Source organism: Bubalus bubalis, chromosome 12 (genome assembly GCF_019923935.1).
Source record: "Bubalus bubalis isolate 160015118507 breed Murrah chromosome 12, NDDB_SH_1, whole genome shotgun sequence".
In the NCBI taxonomy this organism is placed as follows: domain Eukaryota; kingdom Metazoa; phylum Chordata; class Mammalia; order Artiodactyla; family Bovidae; genus Bubalus; species Bubalus bubalis.
This window is the reverse complement of record NC_059168.1, coordinates 68,235,307-68,252,130: the sequence shown is the minus strand read 5'-3', so window position 1 is coordinate 68,252,130 and position 16,824 is coordinate 68,235,307. Positions and strand designations below refer to the sequence as shown.

General features: G+C 51.6%; 1 protein-coding gene across 1 annotated transcript in view; it reads left to right on the top strand.

Annotated features, from left to right (window-relative positions):
* EHD3 (EH domain containing 3) overlaps window positions 1-11,179 on the top strand; it is a 29,614-nt gene extending 18,435 nt beyond the window's left edge. The window contains exons 4-6 of the mRNA XM_006079616.4: window positions 4,665-5,077; window positions 5,779-5,943; window positions 9,016-11,179. Coding sequence (XP_006079678.2) covers window positions 4,665-5,077; window positions 5,779-5,943; window positions 9,016-9,543 — 1,106 coding nt within the window. The 3' untranslated portion in view covers window positions 9,544-11,179. The remainder of the gene's footprint in view (window positions 1-4,664; window positions 5,078-5,778; window positions 5,944-9,015) is intronic.
* Window positions 11,180-16,824: the final 5,645 nt, after the last annotated feature.

Genomic DNA, 16,824 nt, shown 5'->3' with positions numbered 1-16,824 from the left:
CACTTGCCCAGGTCACACAGCCGGGATGGGAACTCTGGTCTCCTGCTTCCCTGTCCAGTAGCTTTTCAGCACATTAGCATGGCCTGCCTGCCCACGAGGAGCTCAGAGAAGAGGAATGGGGGCACACTGTCATCTGCAGACCAGGGGGCACTCTCTCCTCTGCAGCTTTCCCCTGGAGACACCGGAGGGTCAGGGCCGATCCTCAGTCTCCCGTCCCTGGCCTGTTCCTGGCGCCCTCACTTAGGGGCCTCCAGGCCCCCAGACCACATGCTATACATACACATGTAGGGTTGTCACATGCCAGGGCGGAGTAGCAGAGTCCCGAGTCCCTTCAAAAGGGTGCACGGACACCTTGTGGCCGCCTGGGAGGCCTGGGACAAGGCTGTTGGGCCGCTTTTCAAGGTGACTTCTGGGAGGCATGTAGTGTGGCCTCTGTCATCTTAACTGGTCCCACACTTTGCAAGCTGATACCTTCTAATTTCTCTTTCTCTAAGATGTCTTTAAATCTTGACAGATTCTGGAACAGGACCTTTTATGTACCCACCTCAAATAAGCTCAGCACCCAGAGCTCCAGCCTTGCGGGGCTCTGAGCCGAAAAGGGAACACAGAGGGGAGTCAGGATCTGGGTCCTAGCCCCAAGTTTACCACCACCTGGCTGTGTGAGCTGGGGCGAGCCCCTTCACCTCTCTGTTCCCTCTCCCTTCCCTGTTAGATGTGTCTGCCTGTTTACCTTCTGGCACATGGAGAATTATGAGAGTCAGATGAGACTGTGTGGCTGAAAATACCAAGAAATGTGCTGCCTTGTCAGCACCCTTGCACTGCCTCTCGGGCTGTGAAGGAAGCTGGTTGATGACTAAGGAGTTGCTGCACTTATTGTTGTTTGTCTCATTGATTTCCTCCTGCCTGGAATTACTTAGAAATGCTTTCTTCCTTCCAGTGCCCTGGAGCCTGCCTGGGGTGGGGGGCAGGCCTGTAGGCTGCCCAGGTTCTGCTCCAGGGGCCTGCTCACCTGTTCTCCCAGAGGAGGCAGACTTGCTACCTGGAATTCCAGGACGGCCAGCTTCACCACCAGTCTTCCAGGGCTTGAATCTCCCACCACCCACTAGTCCACATTTCATAAGCCTTTGGGTTACTGCAGGGACTTGAGAGCTCTGTTGTGGGGCTCTGAGCCGTTCCCAGGACCAGCGAGGGAAAGGGGGCTCACCACCCCAGATGTCCCGACAGAGCCTCCAGACTGAGTCTGGGCCCTCCCCATGGCTCTCTTGTAACCATGGTTCTACCATTGATCCCTCACCAGTCAGTCATTTTTATCCCCATTTTACAGCTGAAAAACTGAGGTTCAGACTTGCCTAAATCCACACAGAAACTAAATGGGAGAGCAACCCATTCCCCTTTCCTGAATAGGTCTACTCCGTGCTTTCCTGGATCTGCATAATCTCAGTCTACAAAACCAATTAGATACCCAGCCTGGAGCCCGCGAGACTCTATAGCCAGGAGCAGGGAGGCTGAGCTTCAGAGACAGCTGGCAGAGTCATTGCTTGACTCTCATTTCCTCGCAGCCACACCAGGGGAGGAAGCTTTCTCAGCATCCCCCCACTGGTAATTTGATAGCCAGCCCTGCCAGAGCAAGCAGAATTTGCAAAAGTGGAAGGATGAAGAGGAGGCCTCGGTGCTTCTGAAATCCTAGAAAGGGTTCCCAGAAGCCATCTGCCTGCCCTCAGGCAGGAGCAGCCTTCATATGGGCAGCCAGGACATCTAAGACAGCAGCCCCCAGCCTTCCTTCCCTGGGATTAACAAGCAAAGAGACCAAGGACCAGAGAAGGAAGGCTTCTTGCCCCAAGACACACAGCAAGTTGATAGCTGAGCAGAAACTAGAGGTGGGCGTGTCCAGACCAGTGCTCCTCAGATGACCCCTTCAGAGCACACCCAAGTCATGGAAACTCGGGCTTGAAAGAAGCCTCATAGAGGGGCAGAGCCATAGGAGCAGCCAGGGTCACAGGCAGTCTCACCTGCATCCTCGTTGTTGATTGGATCCTCACAACCAGCCTCTGGCAGGGTGTGGTGGGTTCTGTAAGGTATAGGAACTAGAGAAGGCAAAGTTCAGAAAAAGAAGGAGACCGGCACTTGATAGGAACAGATCACCTTTAATGAGGCGAAAAGGGGCAGCAGTCAGATTAGTGAGCTGCTGCGCTAAGTCAAGAAGAGAGTAGGTATATATAGAAAACATAGATGCAGAGATACATCGTTTTGAGGGGGTCTGTTTTTCCTCGTGATTATTTTTGATTAGTTAGCTTTCAGCAACTGGCGCAAGGAATTCCTGAGACCGGCCGGAGACTGGGATTAGCTGGGAACTGAACATAATCAATCTTAATATCCATTCCTTTCTTCGGGGGAGAAAGTTCTTTTTTCTGTATAGAATGGTGGGGAGGATCTGGAGGGGAGTTTCAACTCCAGGCTATTTTGAGCCGTGTAGCTTTCCTTCAGGTTCCAATTTAGAGACCAGGAAACTGAGGCCCAGGGATGGCTTATTCACTGTCCCTGGGATGTAAAAGGCAGACCAGGTCTCACATTTCAGTTCTGAGCAGCACATGCTGATAGAGCACCTACTGTGTGCAGGGGACCATGCTGAGAGCGGGGAAGCAGAGGAGGATGCGCAGGCCCTGCCCCGCCAGCTCCCCATGCAGCGGGGGGACAATGCATCCTGATGGTTCCCTGGGTCAGCCGAGAGGCCGGCGCCTGCCTGAGGGGCACCTGACCCAGCCGTAGGGATAGGCACGGCCCTGTTCTGGCAGCACTGACCCGGTGTCGTCCCTCTCTTGCCCCTCCCCACGCGGGGTCCAGTCAGGCTTCTGGGATTTGCCCCACTCCCTCCAGGTCTTTGCAGCGGAGCCTCCTTGTACAAGGCTACCATCATTGTGGACTGGCGAGGGCTCAGAGGCCGAGAGCCTCTTCTCTGTAGCTTAGCTGGCCCCTTCGATCTCCCTAGCCCGTGGAGGGGTGGCTGGAGAGCTGGGCTTAGAGCCAGAAGACCTGCGTTCTGGTCCTAAGCCCTGGGCAGTCTCAGCGGCTTGCTTTGAGCCGTGTCAAGTGTCCAGGACTAGCTGCTCTGACTGCCCAGCTGATGGTGAGCAGTTACCACCAGCGGCCACATGAGGTGTGCTGAGCAGTGAGGGCTGAAATCTACCACACAGGAGGGAGGGACATAGGGAAGGGGCAGTCTGCTCTTCGCAGCCGCCCTCCCCATAGCCGGCACCACCACAGCCAAAACCTTGTCCAGCTAGATTTGGGAGCAGGCCTCAGCAGAAGGGCAGAGGCCACTGAGCCCCACTGCCCTCCCCAGCCACGGCAGAGGGCAAGCTTGCTGGTTCCAGGCACCGCAGCACCAAGGTCGCGACCTGTTTTCCAGGTTGTTGGGGCACTGGGGCCCGGAGTCAGTTTGCCTTGATTTTCTGAGCCCTCTGCCTACTTTCCTGCCTATGGCTCTGAGGGACTGCCTTCTGGAGTTGAGGTGAGAGCCGCCCTCCACCTGGCTGTGCTGAGGAAGATTAAATATAGCCAGAGCCAGCCCTTGGAAGGGACGGGGGAGGGAGTGGGTGCAGGCTGCAGGCCCCCCTGGAGCAGGCGGGCAGGGACCTTGGGACTCGGTGGAGCTGTGAGTCCGGCCTGGGCACAAGGAGGGGAGCAGGAGGCAGGGGGCTCGCAGGTGCAGGACCACTGCCCGCAGGACTGTGTAGGATGCCCAGGGCCCTGTAGCCAGGTCTAGTCCTGAACACCCTCTCCCCAACACACACACACATACACACACACCAGCAATTGACTCTCCTCTCATCTCTGAGTCTCTCCTCTGGAAAGTGGGACTGTGCCTGCCTCAGAGGGTGGTGTGGGGGTGAATTGAGGTCGTGATGTGAACTGAATCAAAGTCTGAGGCTCTAACAGTCTCTCCAGGGGATTCTGCTGTACTCACGCTGAGGACCTTGTTACAGACAAGCAGGGCTGCTTGCCTCTCTCTCGATGGCAAGGCAGTTGCCGGATGACCCTCCCTGGTCTCTAATCTTCCTCTGTGAGACAGGGCGGGAACTTCTGGCTTTTTCCTTTTGGCTCAGTCTCCCACTCAATGGTGCCAGAGAGCTGTGGGACCCCAAGGTCTCTGCCTATAAAACCCTGTGGTGTTGGAAGCCAGGGTCTTTGAGCCCACCCAGAACCTAAGGAAGGGCTCCTACTGCCCTGCCAGCGGTGTGGCAGTGGGGAGCGACAGAAGGCCCAACACTTCCATCCTTATCCCTGCGCTGCTGCTCCTGGGCTGTGTGCCCTCGAGCAAGGCACTTTACCTCCTTAAGCCTCACATTCCCATCTATTGCCCTTTATATGGAAGAGGAGACTGAGAGGTGAAGCTGCTTCCTCTCTAGCTGCTAGGTGAGCTGAGCATCTCTGGTCCTTAAAAATCTATTAACTAGATACTTTTCGTATGCCCATTTATAGATGGAGAAACTGACTCAGAGACAGTCGGTAACTGGCTCAAGGCCAAATAGTGAAAAGATGGAGGAGCCAGAGTTGAACCCAGATCTGACTCCTGAGACCATGTTATTTCCACTGCACCGCTGCCCCACCCCAAATCCCTACCCTTCACCCCAAAGGCCCCTCCCCCTGACTCTGCTCTGCCACAGGGTACGACTTCGCTGCCATCCTCGAGTGGTTCGCCGAGCGGGTGGACCGCATCATCCTGCTCTTTGACGCCCACAAGCTGGACATCTCCGATGAGTTCTCGGAAGTCATCAAAGCCCTCAAGAACCACGAGGACAAGATGCGAGTGGTGCTGAACAAGGCCGACCAGATCGAGACGCAGCAGCTGATGCGGGTGTACGGGGCCCTCATGTGGTCCCTGGGGAAGATCGTCAATACGCCCGAGGTGATCCGGGTCTACATCGGCTCCTTCTGGTCCCACCCGCTTCTCATCCCAGACAACCGGAAGCTCTTTGAGGCCGAGGAGCAGGACCTGTTCAGAGACATCCAGAGCCTGCCCCGAAACGCTGCCCTGCGCAAGCTGAATGATCTCATCAAGAGAGCCAGGCTGGCCAAGGTGAGGCTGCCTCCAGGAGAGGGCCAGCATGGGCGGGGCCGGTGGTTTGGGGATGCGGTCAGCTGCAAGGGGAGAGGGCCACTGCCTGCAGCCCTGAGCTACTGTCTGCCCGTGTGAGGATGTCCGGTAGTCACTGCCTGTGAGCATCAGCCATGCGCACTCGGAGGGGGTGGGGCAGGGTAGTGTGGTGGTTAGGATGACATGCCCTGGTGTCAGATGGCCAGGTCGGAGTCAACTCCATAGTTTACAGTGTGATCCCAATCTCAGCAAGGCCCTTAGCTGCTCTGTGCCTGCTTCCACATCTGTGAAATGAAAGGGTTAGAAGACAACATAGAATAAAGATGGGAAAGCCCTGATCACAGTGCCCGGCATCCTCACAAGTGCTCTGTTCGTGTCAGCTGTTGTTACCGTCTTCCTCATCAACATCATCACCAGAATTACCATCCCTGTTACTGCCTTGACCTCAACCTCCTCACAAGCTCCCCTTTCCCCAAGATCTAGTGAAACAGCTCAGCGCTGTAAGCAATGGAAGAGAAAGAGGATGGAGACAACTTATTTCAGAAGTAGGAGCAGGAGGAGGGATTTGTGGGAAAAGATGGGGTGAGAGGTGCCCTGGAGGGAAGGAAAGAACTTGATCTTGATGGTAAAGGAAAGAACTAGAGGTCTTGATCTGAAGGCTTCTCCCTGCCCCTGTTATTCAGGTTCACGCCTACATCATCAGCTCTCTGAAGAAGGAGATGCCCTCCATGTTCGGAAAGGACAACAAGAAGAAGGAGCTGGTGAACAATCTGGCTGAGATTTATGGCCAGATTGAGCGGGAGCACCAGATCTCACCTGGGGACTTCCCCAACCTGAAGAGGATGCAGGTAACCAGTGTATGGGGGCTCCAGGAAAGGGATGAGCTGGCTGAGCAGCTCAAGCTTGGAGTAGACCACCCTTGGATGTCCTGGAGAAACTCAGCCCAGAATCAACAGGCAGGCAGGTAGCCCTGGGTCTGCCCTTCCTGCTGGGCTGACACTGGCCCAACAGGTGCCAGACCTGGGCCCTGGGAGAAACATGGAGCCCTGATGCTCCCAGTGGGTAGCGGTGTTAGAGGGGGCTCTGATACCTCCAGCTTATAACCTTCCCCTGTCCTGGTCACCACCTGTTTGGGATCCCCACCACATCATGTGAGACAGGACGAGTCACCTGACAAACAGTCTCTTGGCCCTTCATCGCCTAAGCTTACTGCTGAGATCTGCCTTGGCAGTGATTTGAACATACGCCACCGAGAAGCAGAAGTCTGCACAGGAGTTTGTCATCTTTGGAGTGCACCATGGGCACCTCTCTTGGGCCAGGGTCGGTCACACATAGTTTCTTATGTCCCCCAAAACAACCCTCTCGGGGAGGCATTTCATCCCCCTTTCACAGGTGAGCAAACTGAGGTTTACAAATGTAATTAACCTGCCTGTGGTTTTAGTAATGTTTACATAGGCTCATGCGTTGGAGAAGGAAATGGCAACCCAGTCCAGTGTTCTTGCCTGGAGAATCCCAGAGACGGGGGAGCCTGGTGGGCTGCCGTCTATGGGGTTGCACAGAGTCAGACACGACTGAAGCGACTTAGCAGTAGCAGCACATAGGCTGCAAATAAAAACCCCAGGAGCTGTCCAAGGTCTAAGCAAAAACCTACCACACCCTGCTAACTGGATCCTCTCTGACCTTCTGTCTCTTGTCTACATGTTGAGGCTACAAAAGCACCACCTTATATGGATATTGTGAGCAGAAATCAGATTAATGTTTGTAAGGCAGTTAGCATGGCCTGGCACAGACTATGCTGTTTAAATGCAATAGCAAGTTAGGTGAGATTTCACCAGTAGAGGAGGCAGGGAGATGACCACAAGGAACCTACCTCTGCACAATTTTTGCAACTTTCCATGATTCTGTAATTATTTAAAAAGGAAAAGTTTTCAAGAATTAGAGGATTAGGAAAAATAGCAGATGTAGCAGTAATATTGTTTTTGCCCTTGTTGCTTAGAGGGTTTCAGAACATCAGTGTAGTCCCAAATGTATGCATTTTTACTTTCCTATCTAGTAAAAGAAAAAGAAAGAAAAACATAGACGTCCAGAGTATGCATTTGTTCGTGTATCCATTCGTTCCTGTAACTGTCCACATCGAGCCAGTCACTTGTTTCAGAATTGTTTTCACATAATTTGGGCTTCAACTTTCACTTTCTCTTTCTGTTAAGAATTTAATGATCTGTAAGCAAACTTTGGGGAAGATGACATTTGAAAGGGATCATATGACTTTTTAATGTGAGGAATTCTTTTGCAACACAGATGGTTTCACCTTCTCGCTTGTTTGCCCACCTGATGTCAGGTTCTGTTAGGGATGCTGGTTCAGTACATAAATAACTGTACTGTGGGGACATATGTGTGGGCTGATGGGAGTACTCATTGTGGAAGACACTGGGACCCCTAGTTGGGAGCCCACAAAACACACCTCGACATGGACAGGCTGGGAGGGGCAGGGGCCAGGGAGGTTGTGCCCAAGGGCAGGAGAAAGGGCTTGTCTGCTCCACCCTCCACATCACTCCCAGCCCCACCCTGGAATGGAGGTGAGAATGCCCAGGCTCACACTTGGTCTTGAAATATAGCCATGGGTGTTTTCTAAATTTTTCTGTAGTGTGCTTGTCCTGAGACTGTCCCCTGTAAACTGGCCTCCTCCCAGTGTCCCGAGATTGCTGTGGCCAGAGCCAGGGTGGGAGCCGGAAGCTCTCATCTTGTCATTATAGCGGCCAAGGAGAATCTGGGGATATTTGAGACCTGGGACCTTTAAAAATGGCAAAGACATGCAAAGCAGAACACATTTCTTTTACCATGTAGTGTGGTGGTCATGGGAAGGCAAGAAGGGGAGCTTTTATAAAACCTGCCTACCTGCTCCTGCCTCCTGAGACAGAACCCTCAGGGAGAAGCTGATCATTGAAAAATCTCTCCAGATAGTCCCTCAAGCATCCTGATTAAGAACCACTGGCTTGAGAATGACCTTTGGCTTCTACTGTGATTTATTTCTCATTGCCTGTACCTCCCTTTTTCCTTCCTAAATGGTGATAGAATGTGATTTCCCACTCTCAGAAGGTCATGAGGAAGAGAAGAGAATGAGCTCATGTAGTGGAGTGTGTTTTCAAGTGTAACCCTTATTGAAGTAGAGACCCACATGACTCAGTCTCAGAGGGGTGGTGCATTCAAGAGCCACTCACTGTTCAATCAATAGCCAAAAGGAACTGAGAAATTTAATGACTGTTGCCCCTTGGTATGCACATGGGATTGGTTCCAGGACCCTCCACAGATACCAAAATCCATGGATGCTCAAGTTCATTATAATATAAAATGATGTAGTATCCACAAAAGCAGAGCCCTCAGATATGGAGGCCTGACTGTATTTGCTGCCTAGAACACTAAAGGAATCCAAACAGATCAAAATGAAGTGAAAGTGAAAGTCGCTCAGTCGTGTCCGACTCTTTGCAACCCCATGGACTATACAGTCCATGGAATTCTCCAGGCCAGAATACTGGAGTGGGTAGCCTTTCCCTTCTTCAGGGGATCTTCCCAACCCAGGGATCGAACCAGGTCTTCAATTGCAGGCAGATTCTTTACCAACTGAGCCACCAGGGAAGCCCAGGAATACTGGAGTGGGTAGCCTATCCCTTCTCCAGTGGATCCTCCCAACCCAGGAATCAAACTGGGGTCTCCTGCATTGCAGGCAGATTCTTTACCAATTGAGCTATCAGGAAAGCCCCAAATAGATCAAACCAGTTGTTAAATCTTTCTTCTCCAACCCTTGCAATAGCCTCTCTTCTGAAAAATCCACCAAGAGTCAATATATCTTTTGTCTCTTTCTCTCATATCTTTTCTGGGCCCACTGTCTTCTGTCCTCACCTTTTTTCTCTCTCTCTTCCCAGGACCAGCTACAAGCCCAGGACTTTAGCAAATTCCAGCCCCTGAAAAGCAAGCTGCTGGAGGTGGTGGATGACATGCTGGCTCATGACATTGCCCAGCTCATGGTGCTGGTGCGCCAGGAGGAGACCCAGCGGCCTGCCCAGATAGTGAAGGGTGGAGCATTCGAGGGCACCCTCCATGGCCCCTTCGGGCATGGCTATGGGGAGGGGGCCGGGGAGGGCATTGATGATGCCGAGTGGGTGGTAGCCAGGGACAAGCCCATGTACGATGAGATCTTCTACACCCTGTCACCGGTGGATGGCAAGATCACGGGCGCCAACGCCAAGAAGGAGATGGTGCGCTCCAAGCTGCCCAATAGCGTGCTGGGCAAGATCTGGAAGCTGGCCGACATCGACAAGGATGGCATGCTGGATGATGAGGAGTTCGCACTGGCCAACCACCTCATCAAGGTCAAGCTGGAGGGGCACGAGCTGCCCAACGAGCTGCCCGCCCACCTTCTACCCCCCTCCAAAAGGAAGGCCACCGAGTGATGGAAGGGGGGGAGGTCCAGAGCAGGCAGGTGTTAGAGGAGATGGGAGAGGCGATCACACACACACACACACACACACACACACAGATGTTGAGACTGGCACTGCAGATAAGAGGGAACAAGGATCCCCAGGTTTCCAGGATACATCTCCAAGTATCTGTGGCTGAAACACAGAAGCACCTCGAGTCCCAGGAGTCATGCTTCAGTCTCCATCCCTCTTTCCCTCCCTGGTCCCACTGCCCGGAGACCCACCTTCTCCTGTGGAGGCCTTTCACTCGGCCACAGATGGCCCACCCACCTCCAGATTCCCCGGACCCAGAGCAGATGGAAAAGGCTTTTCACTTAATAGACAATCCACTTTTTTCTATGCTTTATCCCCACCTCTTTGACTTGCTAACATGAAATCTGCTCTGGGGCCAAGAGATGGGAGGGGAGGGGGCTTCCGCAGGGAGGGGAGTGAAGGGGGAAGTGTCCTCAGGGAACCAGGCCGCAGACTTGAAGAGACGTAGCCACAGCCGTGAGCCCTCTTCTTTCCCATGCTGAGGCTCTGACTGCCTCAGCAGACCTGGCTTTAAACTTGCTTGCATTTCCTTTCAAAGAATCCCAGAACCAGAGAGAGAAAGGAAAAACTTGGCAGGAAAGAAAGCAAAGAAATTGTCCTGTCATCCGTTGCTCTCGTAGCCAGTCAGTGGTGGTTTTATTCCACAGATTTTGTGAGATTCCTGTTTTTCCCACCTGGCCTCTGTGTGGATGCTTGTACTTGACACATTTATCCACCCCTTCTGAGTGCCAGGAGCTGCATCAGGCGCTTCATATACCTTATTCCAAGTTGTCCTTAATCATGCTCCAAGGAAGTCTGTGTTAGCCCCTCCCATTTGAGCCTGAGACTCAGGAGAGTTCAGGTGACCCTCCCAGGTCACACAGCTCACATGTGATGGAGCTAGGGCCACAGACTGGCCTCTGCTGTGATGATGGACAGGATCCCTGTGTTTCCGGCTAATGACAAAATGTGAGGAGTTAGCTGAGCACGCAGTCCCCGCGCGGGCTCCCAGAGAAGGCTGGCAAGGGAGAGGGGCCAGCCAGCGCTTGGTGGGCCATCAGTCTGGCCATCTGTCACAGCACAGAAGCAAACCGTGCCTTCTGGAGATTCGCCCCATGTTCCCAACCTCACAGAAGCCCAACAGCAGCAGCAGGAATGTGAGCTGGCCTGTTGGGTGCTGTTTGCCTCTGACTCTGCTCCGCCTCCCACCCCGCAGCCTGAATCATCCTGGCTCAAATGCAGCCTCCAACTCTTCTCAAGTGGGACCTCCTGCTGACTGTCGAGAAGGCCAGTTCAAGAGGTCTGAGGCCGTGGTCTCTGCAGGACCCACGACTCTGCAGTGTCTGGCAAATCCCCACCATTCCTGATGCCCTACAGCCGCCCTTACAGTCTCTCCCTGGGCTTGCTTTGTGGCCACTGAACCAATCACTTTGTACGCTATGCTCCTACTGTGATGGAAAAACGAAAACAAGTATAAGTTATTTTGTATCTATGTTCAGACTATATAGAAAATATTCTATGTATCTACTATGTGCTTACTACTGCAGTGCATTTGTCATTAGTATTCATGTTAATATAGCACATTTATCCTTTGGTATCTGCTCGGCCTTGGAGCATGATTCCATGGGAGGCTGATGGAGAGGAGTTGGGTTAACTCGGGCATCTCTGGCAGAGGACCGGGGCCACCCATAGCCAGCATCCACAGGTAGCGTCCCATTGGCCTGGTGCTTCTCCAGGCCCACTGACTACCCAGGCTGCCCGGTGGAACAACCCTGCCACTCTGGAGGGAAGATGGTCCCCAATTCCTGGGCTTCCTTCTGCATCCACACATTTCTCTTTCTCATGAAATGAAGGCCAAAGGGAAACCAAGGCACAGAGGTCCAGCCTCCTCTAATTCAGCTGCCAAGCCCAACAGAGGACCATTTCTCAGCTCTATGCCTTTATTTCAACTGAAGAGGAATGGGAAGGACAGAAGAGTGAGGGGAGGTTTCTGTCTTTATTTTAGATGGAGAGGGCTGTCTGTTGGTCCCCTCACCCCACCTTTGGACACACACATGTGCCACTTTCCTGCCCTTCCTTTCCCTGTGTCTCTGCCCTCCCTTCTTCAAGGCTCCACCCCGGAGAGATCTGGGAGGCATGGGAATTCCGTGTTGACACTTCTCCCATCTCCTGAGAAAGAGGAAATGGTGTTTGAGCCTTCTCCCCACAGATGAGGGGACAGATGGGGAGCACTTTCTCTGGGGCTGTCCCTCTGCCCCTGTTGCCTGGACCTACTGACCTCTCGTAGTCTCTGGGGGCTTGGGAAACTCTCCTGCCTCAGCCTGGAGGACATTTAAAGTGGAGGGCAGAGCCTTGTCATGGCAGTCTTGCTGGCAGGAAGCCCTAGAGGCCCCACTGGCCTGGCTTGCCGTTCCCCACACTCAGTCTGGACCACAGAAATGCTCAGACGGGAAGAGCCACACCCTATGCCCCGCCCCCAGAAAACCTGCCCCTGGCACCTGAGCGCTCAGTCTTGTACGGGGAACACTACTGCCATAGCAGGGCCTGGCCTCAGTTTGCAGAATGGTGAGAGGTTGCCCTGCATCACCCCATTCCCACTGGTCTCCTCTGTTCCAGGAGCAGACGTTTGTTTACGTGTTAGCTGATTAGCAGAGCCACGTTGGGGGAACAGACTTATTTTCCCTGTGAGATGCTAACCAGCCTCTGTACAGATTCAGTCTTATTCTCTAATTTGTCCATCCATCCATGCCTCTATCCATCCATTTTTCCATTCAGAAGACACTGAAAATCTCCTGCAGAAAAGACCCTAAGATGAGACTCAGACATCCATTGAGCCGTTCAAAAATACTGAATACATGCCATCTGTGCAGGGGGGGACAGTTCTAGGTGGATCAAATCAAATCAAGTTCCAGTTCTCAAAGAGCTCACAGCCTAGATGGGGAAGTGAGACATCTATACAAACATCGATAATACAATGAGGAACTATGACAGGTGCTGGATGAGGGTGGGCAGGCAAAGTGGGGGCTCATGAGAGTCAAAAATGGCCTCCAATAGTGCGGGAGGGTGGAAGGCGGTCAGAGAAAGCTGGGGGTGAGGGTGGGGCTCGAGCTGAACCCCAAACCTCTGGGGTCTGCCTCTCGGGCCCATCGTCTCCCTTCTCTAATCCAAGGAAGACGGGGTTTTTCTACAACAATAAACACATAGCATTCCCAGCCCACAAAATCATGACAGACTCAGAAAAACTGATGTATCTGAGGAAAAGCATGATGAGAATTTTGCCCCTGGGGACTGTGCTGGTTTCCCACAGGCCATTTCAAGTAAAAATTTTATCAGTATCTTTAAAGTTGAAATTTTCAGTGCTTGGAGGGACAAAAAAATGGTAATAGGAAATGTCAGTAATCCTATTTGGAGCCATGAGGGAAACGGGAGGAAGTAAGGACGCTGCTCTCCCCACCTCCCTGTGGAGGTAATTAGTGTTCCCCACACTGTGGTTCTTGGGTCCTCTAGGCACAGGAAGGACCGAACTTTCCATCCCTTTAAAGTTAGGCTTTGGCTGCCAACTTATGGTGGTTAGCAACATGACCCTTCTGGGCAGAAACAAGCATGCAGTTTGCCACATTCTGCTTCTCTTGCCTGGCCAGGATTGCATGTGGGAGCCTTGGTGAGCCCAGGTCCCTGGGTCTCTCTAAAATCCCTTACCAATCTGTACTGGACAGGTGGCATGAGCAAGATACAAACTCTAGTCATTTTAATTTTTTTTAATTTTATTTTATTTAACTTTACAATATTGTATTGGTTTTGTAATATATCAAAATGAATCTGCCACAGGTATACATGTGTTCCCCATCCTGAACCCTCCTCCATCCTCCCTCCCCATACCATCCCTCTGGGTCATCCCAGTGCACCAGCCCCAAGCATCCAGTATCATGCATCAAATCTGGACTGGCGACTCGGTTCATATATGATATTATACATATTTCAATGCCATTCTCCCAAATCTCCCCACCCTCTCCCTCTCCCACAGAGTCCAAGAGACTGCTCTATACATCAGTGTCTCTTTTGCTGTCTCGTATACAGGGTTATCGTTACCATCTTTCTAAATTCCATATATATGCGTTAGTATACAGTATTGGTGTTTTTCTTTCTGGCTTACTTCACTCTATATAATAGGCTCCAGTTTCATCCACCTCATTAGAACTGATTCAAATGTATTCTTTTTAACAGCTGAGTAATACTCCATTGTGTATATGTACCACAGCTTTCTTATCCATTCATCTGCTGATGGACATCTAGGTTGCTTCTGATGGCTAACAAACACATGAAAAGATGCTCAACATCACTCATTATCAGAAAAATGTAAATCAAAACCACTATGAGGTACCATTTCATGCCAGTCAGAATGGCTGCAATCCAAAAGTCTACAAGCAATAAATGCTGGAGAGGGTGTGGAGAAAAGGGAACCCTCTTACACTGTTGGTGGGAATGCAAACTAGTACAGCCACTATGGAGCACAGTGTGGAGATTCCTTAAAAAACTGGAAATAGAACTGCCTTATGATCCAACAATCCCACTGCTGGGCATACACACTGAGGAAACCAGAATTGAAAGAGACACATGTACCCCAATGTTCATTGCAGCACTGTTTATAATAGTCATTTTAATTTTAAGCCACTGACAGTCATGGGCTATTTCTCCTCCAGCATTACCTAAACTATCACAGCCAAAATACCTGCTAAGTTCTTTCCATAGTTCAATCCATTGAGTAAGTGTACAGGCAAGTCTTCTAGGAGACTGAGCTTCTGCTTTCTCAAGAACCAAGGTCACCTGAAGCTGAGGGCATAGGTGATAGGCACAAAGTCCTTTAGTGTCTGAGGCATCTGCTGTAATGTACCAGACCCAGTCCTTCAATGTCACTTTTTAAGCTGAAGAACTTTGCACTAATGGAGGCAAATACTCATAGGACCTGTCTTCTTTCTGTGATTATATAGACACTGAGGATTGACTGGGTATTTGTCTGCCTTGAGGTAGACAGAGAATGCACAGGTTGGAAAGAGAAGAACTACAATTCCCAGACTCCCTTGCAACCAGGTTCACATCCTTCAAGTCACATCCTTGTGATTTTAAGTCCTGCCCACCAGATATACTCAAGGGAGAGTTTGCTGAAGTGGATCATGCCAGAGGTGGACCCAGAAGCTCACACAGAAGCTTCCTGACTTTACAGCTTCCTTTTTGTGCTCAAGAAGCTAGAAGACTTGCTTGTGATGTCAGATGAAACAGGGGCCTGCAAGTGACAGGAATGTAAATGATCATATGCCACCTAACTAGGGCGCCTGAGCACCGCTAAGATGTGCAGAGAGGACCAGGCTGCAGCAGGGGAGGCTTCCTGGAGGGGGTGCTGTGTGTCACCCAACTTGAAAGGGTTAGAAATTTCGGTCCTTCCATACCTAGCATACCCAAGAACCACAGTGTGTGTGTGTGTGTGTGTGTGTGTGTGTGTTGGGAGGATACCCTGAAGTGGTTCTTACTGGATAAATGAGCAAGAGAAGGGATGATAGGGCTTTCTAGAAAGAAAAATGACTGGGGAATTTTCAAAGTAATAATCCCTTTCTAAGAATCTAGGGTGTATGGATGTATGCACTCAGAACACTTAAGACCATAAAATGAGGAAATGTTTTTTTTTTAAAAATAGCAGTTCTAGCTCCTCCCGTAGAATTTCATGGGTAGTGTTTCCCCTCCCCAGGGAAGTGTACATGCACGTCAGCATGTACGCACATCACTACCCAAAGATGACACAGGAAGTGCAGGGCCTTGGGCCACCTGAAGTCCAGCATCAAAATTAACCATGTGGCCTCTCTGTGCCCCCATTCATTTTCCCCCTAAGTAGGGATCATTTTAATTATTCAGAGCTATCATGAGAACACAAAGAAAGCTCAGCAGTAACACGCACACTGTATATGTAAGCTTTGTTGTTATGTGCTGGAAGAGGCACAGTTCATGTCTCACAGAAGAGGCGAGACTCCTATGCACAAGGAGGAAGGAAAGCAACCAAGCCTGAAAAGGCACAGAGAGAAAGGAGAATGGACAAGGAGGTGTGGAGGAGCTGGGAAGCGCAAGGCTTGCAGTGCTTGAATACCTGAAAGGTGCCCTGGGCCCGGAGACAACCTGTAGGGACCCATAGGCCCTAGACCACTGGGGCCCCTGCCACTGGCATAAATGCAGAGCCCTGCAGCCCTGCCTGGACTCCTGGCCACCACAGTCTGGTGCTGAGGGCTGTGAACAGTCATGGTGCACTCACTGGTGGGCTGCAGGGGCAGCATGACAGCCTGGCTCCAACACAGACCACCTATGGATGTCATAGGTCAGAGAGGTCAGAGCAGATCCTCCAGGGTATTGAACACACCACCCAAATGTCAAATGTTTATCCTCATTCACAAAGTCCCAGAATCACAGCATTGGGTAAGGTGAAGTCTCCTTTCCTGCCAGCCAGTGTTTTTTTAAATAGCACCTCTTGATGTTGGTTTGAGACAAGGAGCTGAGAGGGTAGGAAACACCAGGTTAGAGTAAAGAGGAGATGACCCTCATTGTTTCCCAACCCCATTGTGGGATGGGCCCAGGATTTGGTTCACCTTCGAGAGAATCTCAGACATACTGGTGTAATGGTTCTGCTGGTGAAATCTGACTTTAGTCCAGGGCTCCTTTTTCACAGCCCACTTCCACTCTTCTTTTTCTCCTGCTCTCCTTCCCACTCCATCCAGGTTGCCAGAGGACCACTGCTTCCCAGCTGGACATTCTGCCCTCTCCAGCACATACACACACACCCTTACTCCCAACAGCCATGTCTGTTCCCTCTCTCAGGGCTGGGTCCATGGGGACCACTGGCTGATTGGAGGAACCAACAGTCTGCAACTGTGACCATGGGGCCAGATGCTGTGGCTGTGACTCTGGCCGCAGGCATGAATCTAGCAGCATGGCCCAGTGGGAGAGGGTCCATCAATCCAGCAAAGAAGGCAGGAGATTCAGGGTTGGGTGGGTATTGGGACACATCACCATGCAGGCACCTGCTCCTATGGAGGCTTCCCCTCTGGATCTTATCTGCTTCCTAAAGGCCTCTACAGCTTTCCCTACAGCACACAGTAATTCCCCTCATTCCAGAAAGTTCCCTCAGCAAGTCCCCTCAGGAACAGACCATGGCATGAAAATAGAGAACTGCAAAGAAGTCAGAGGGTGCTTCTTGCCCCAAGA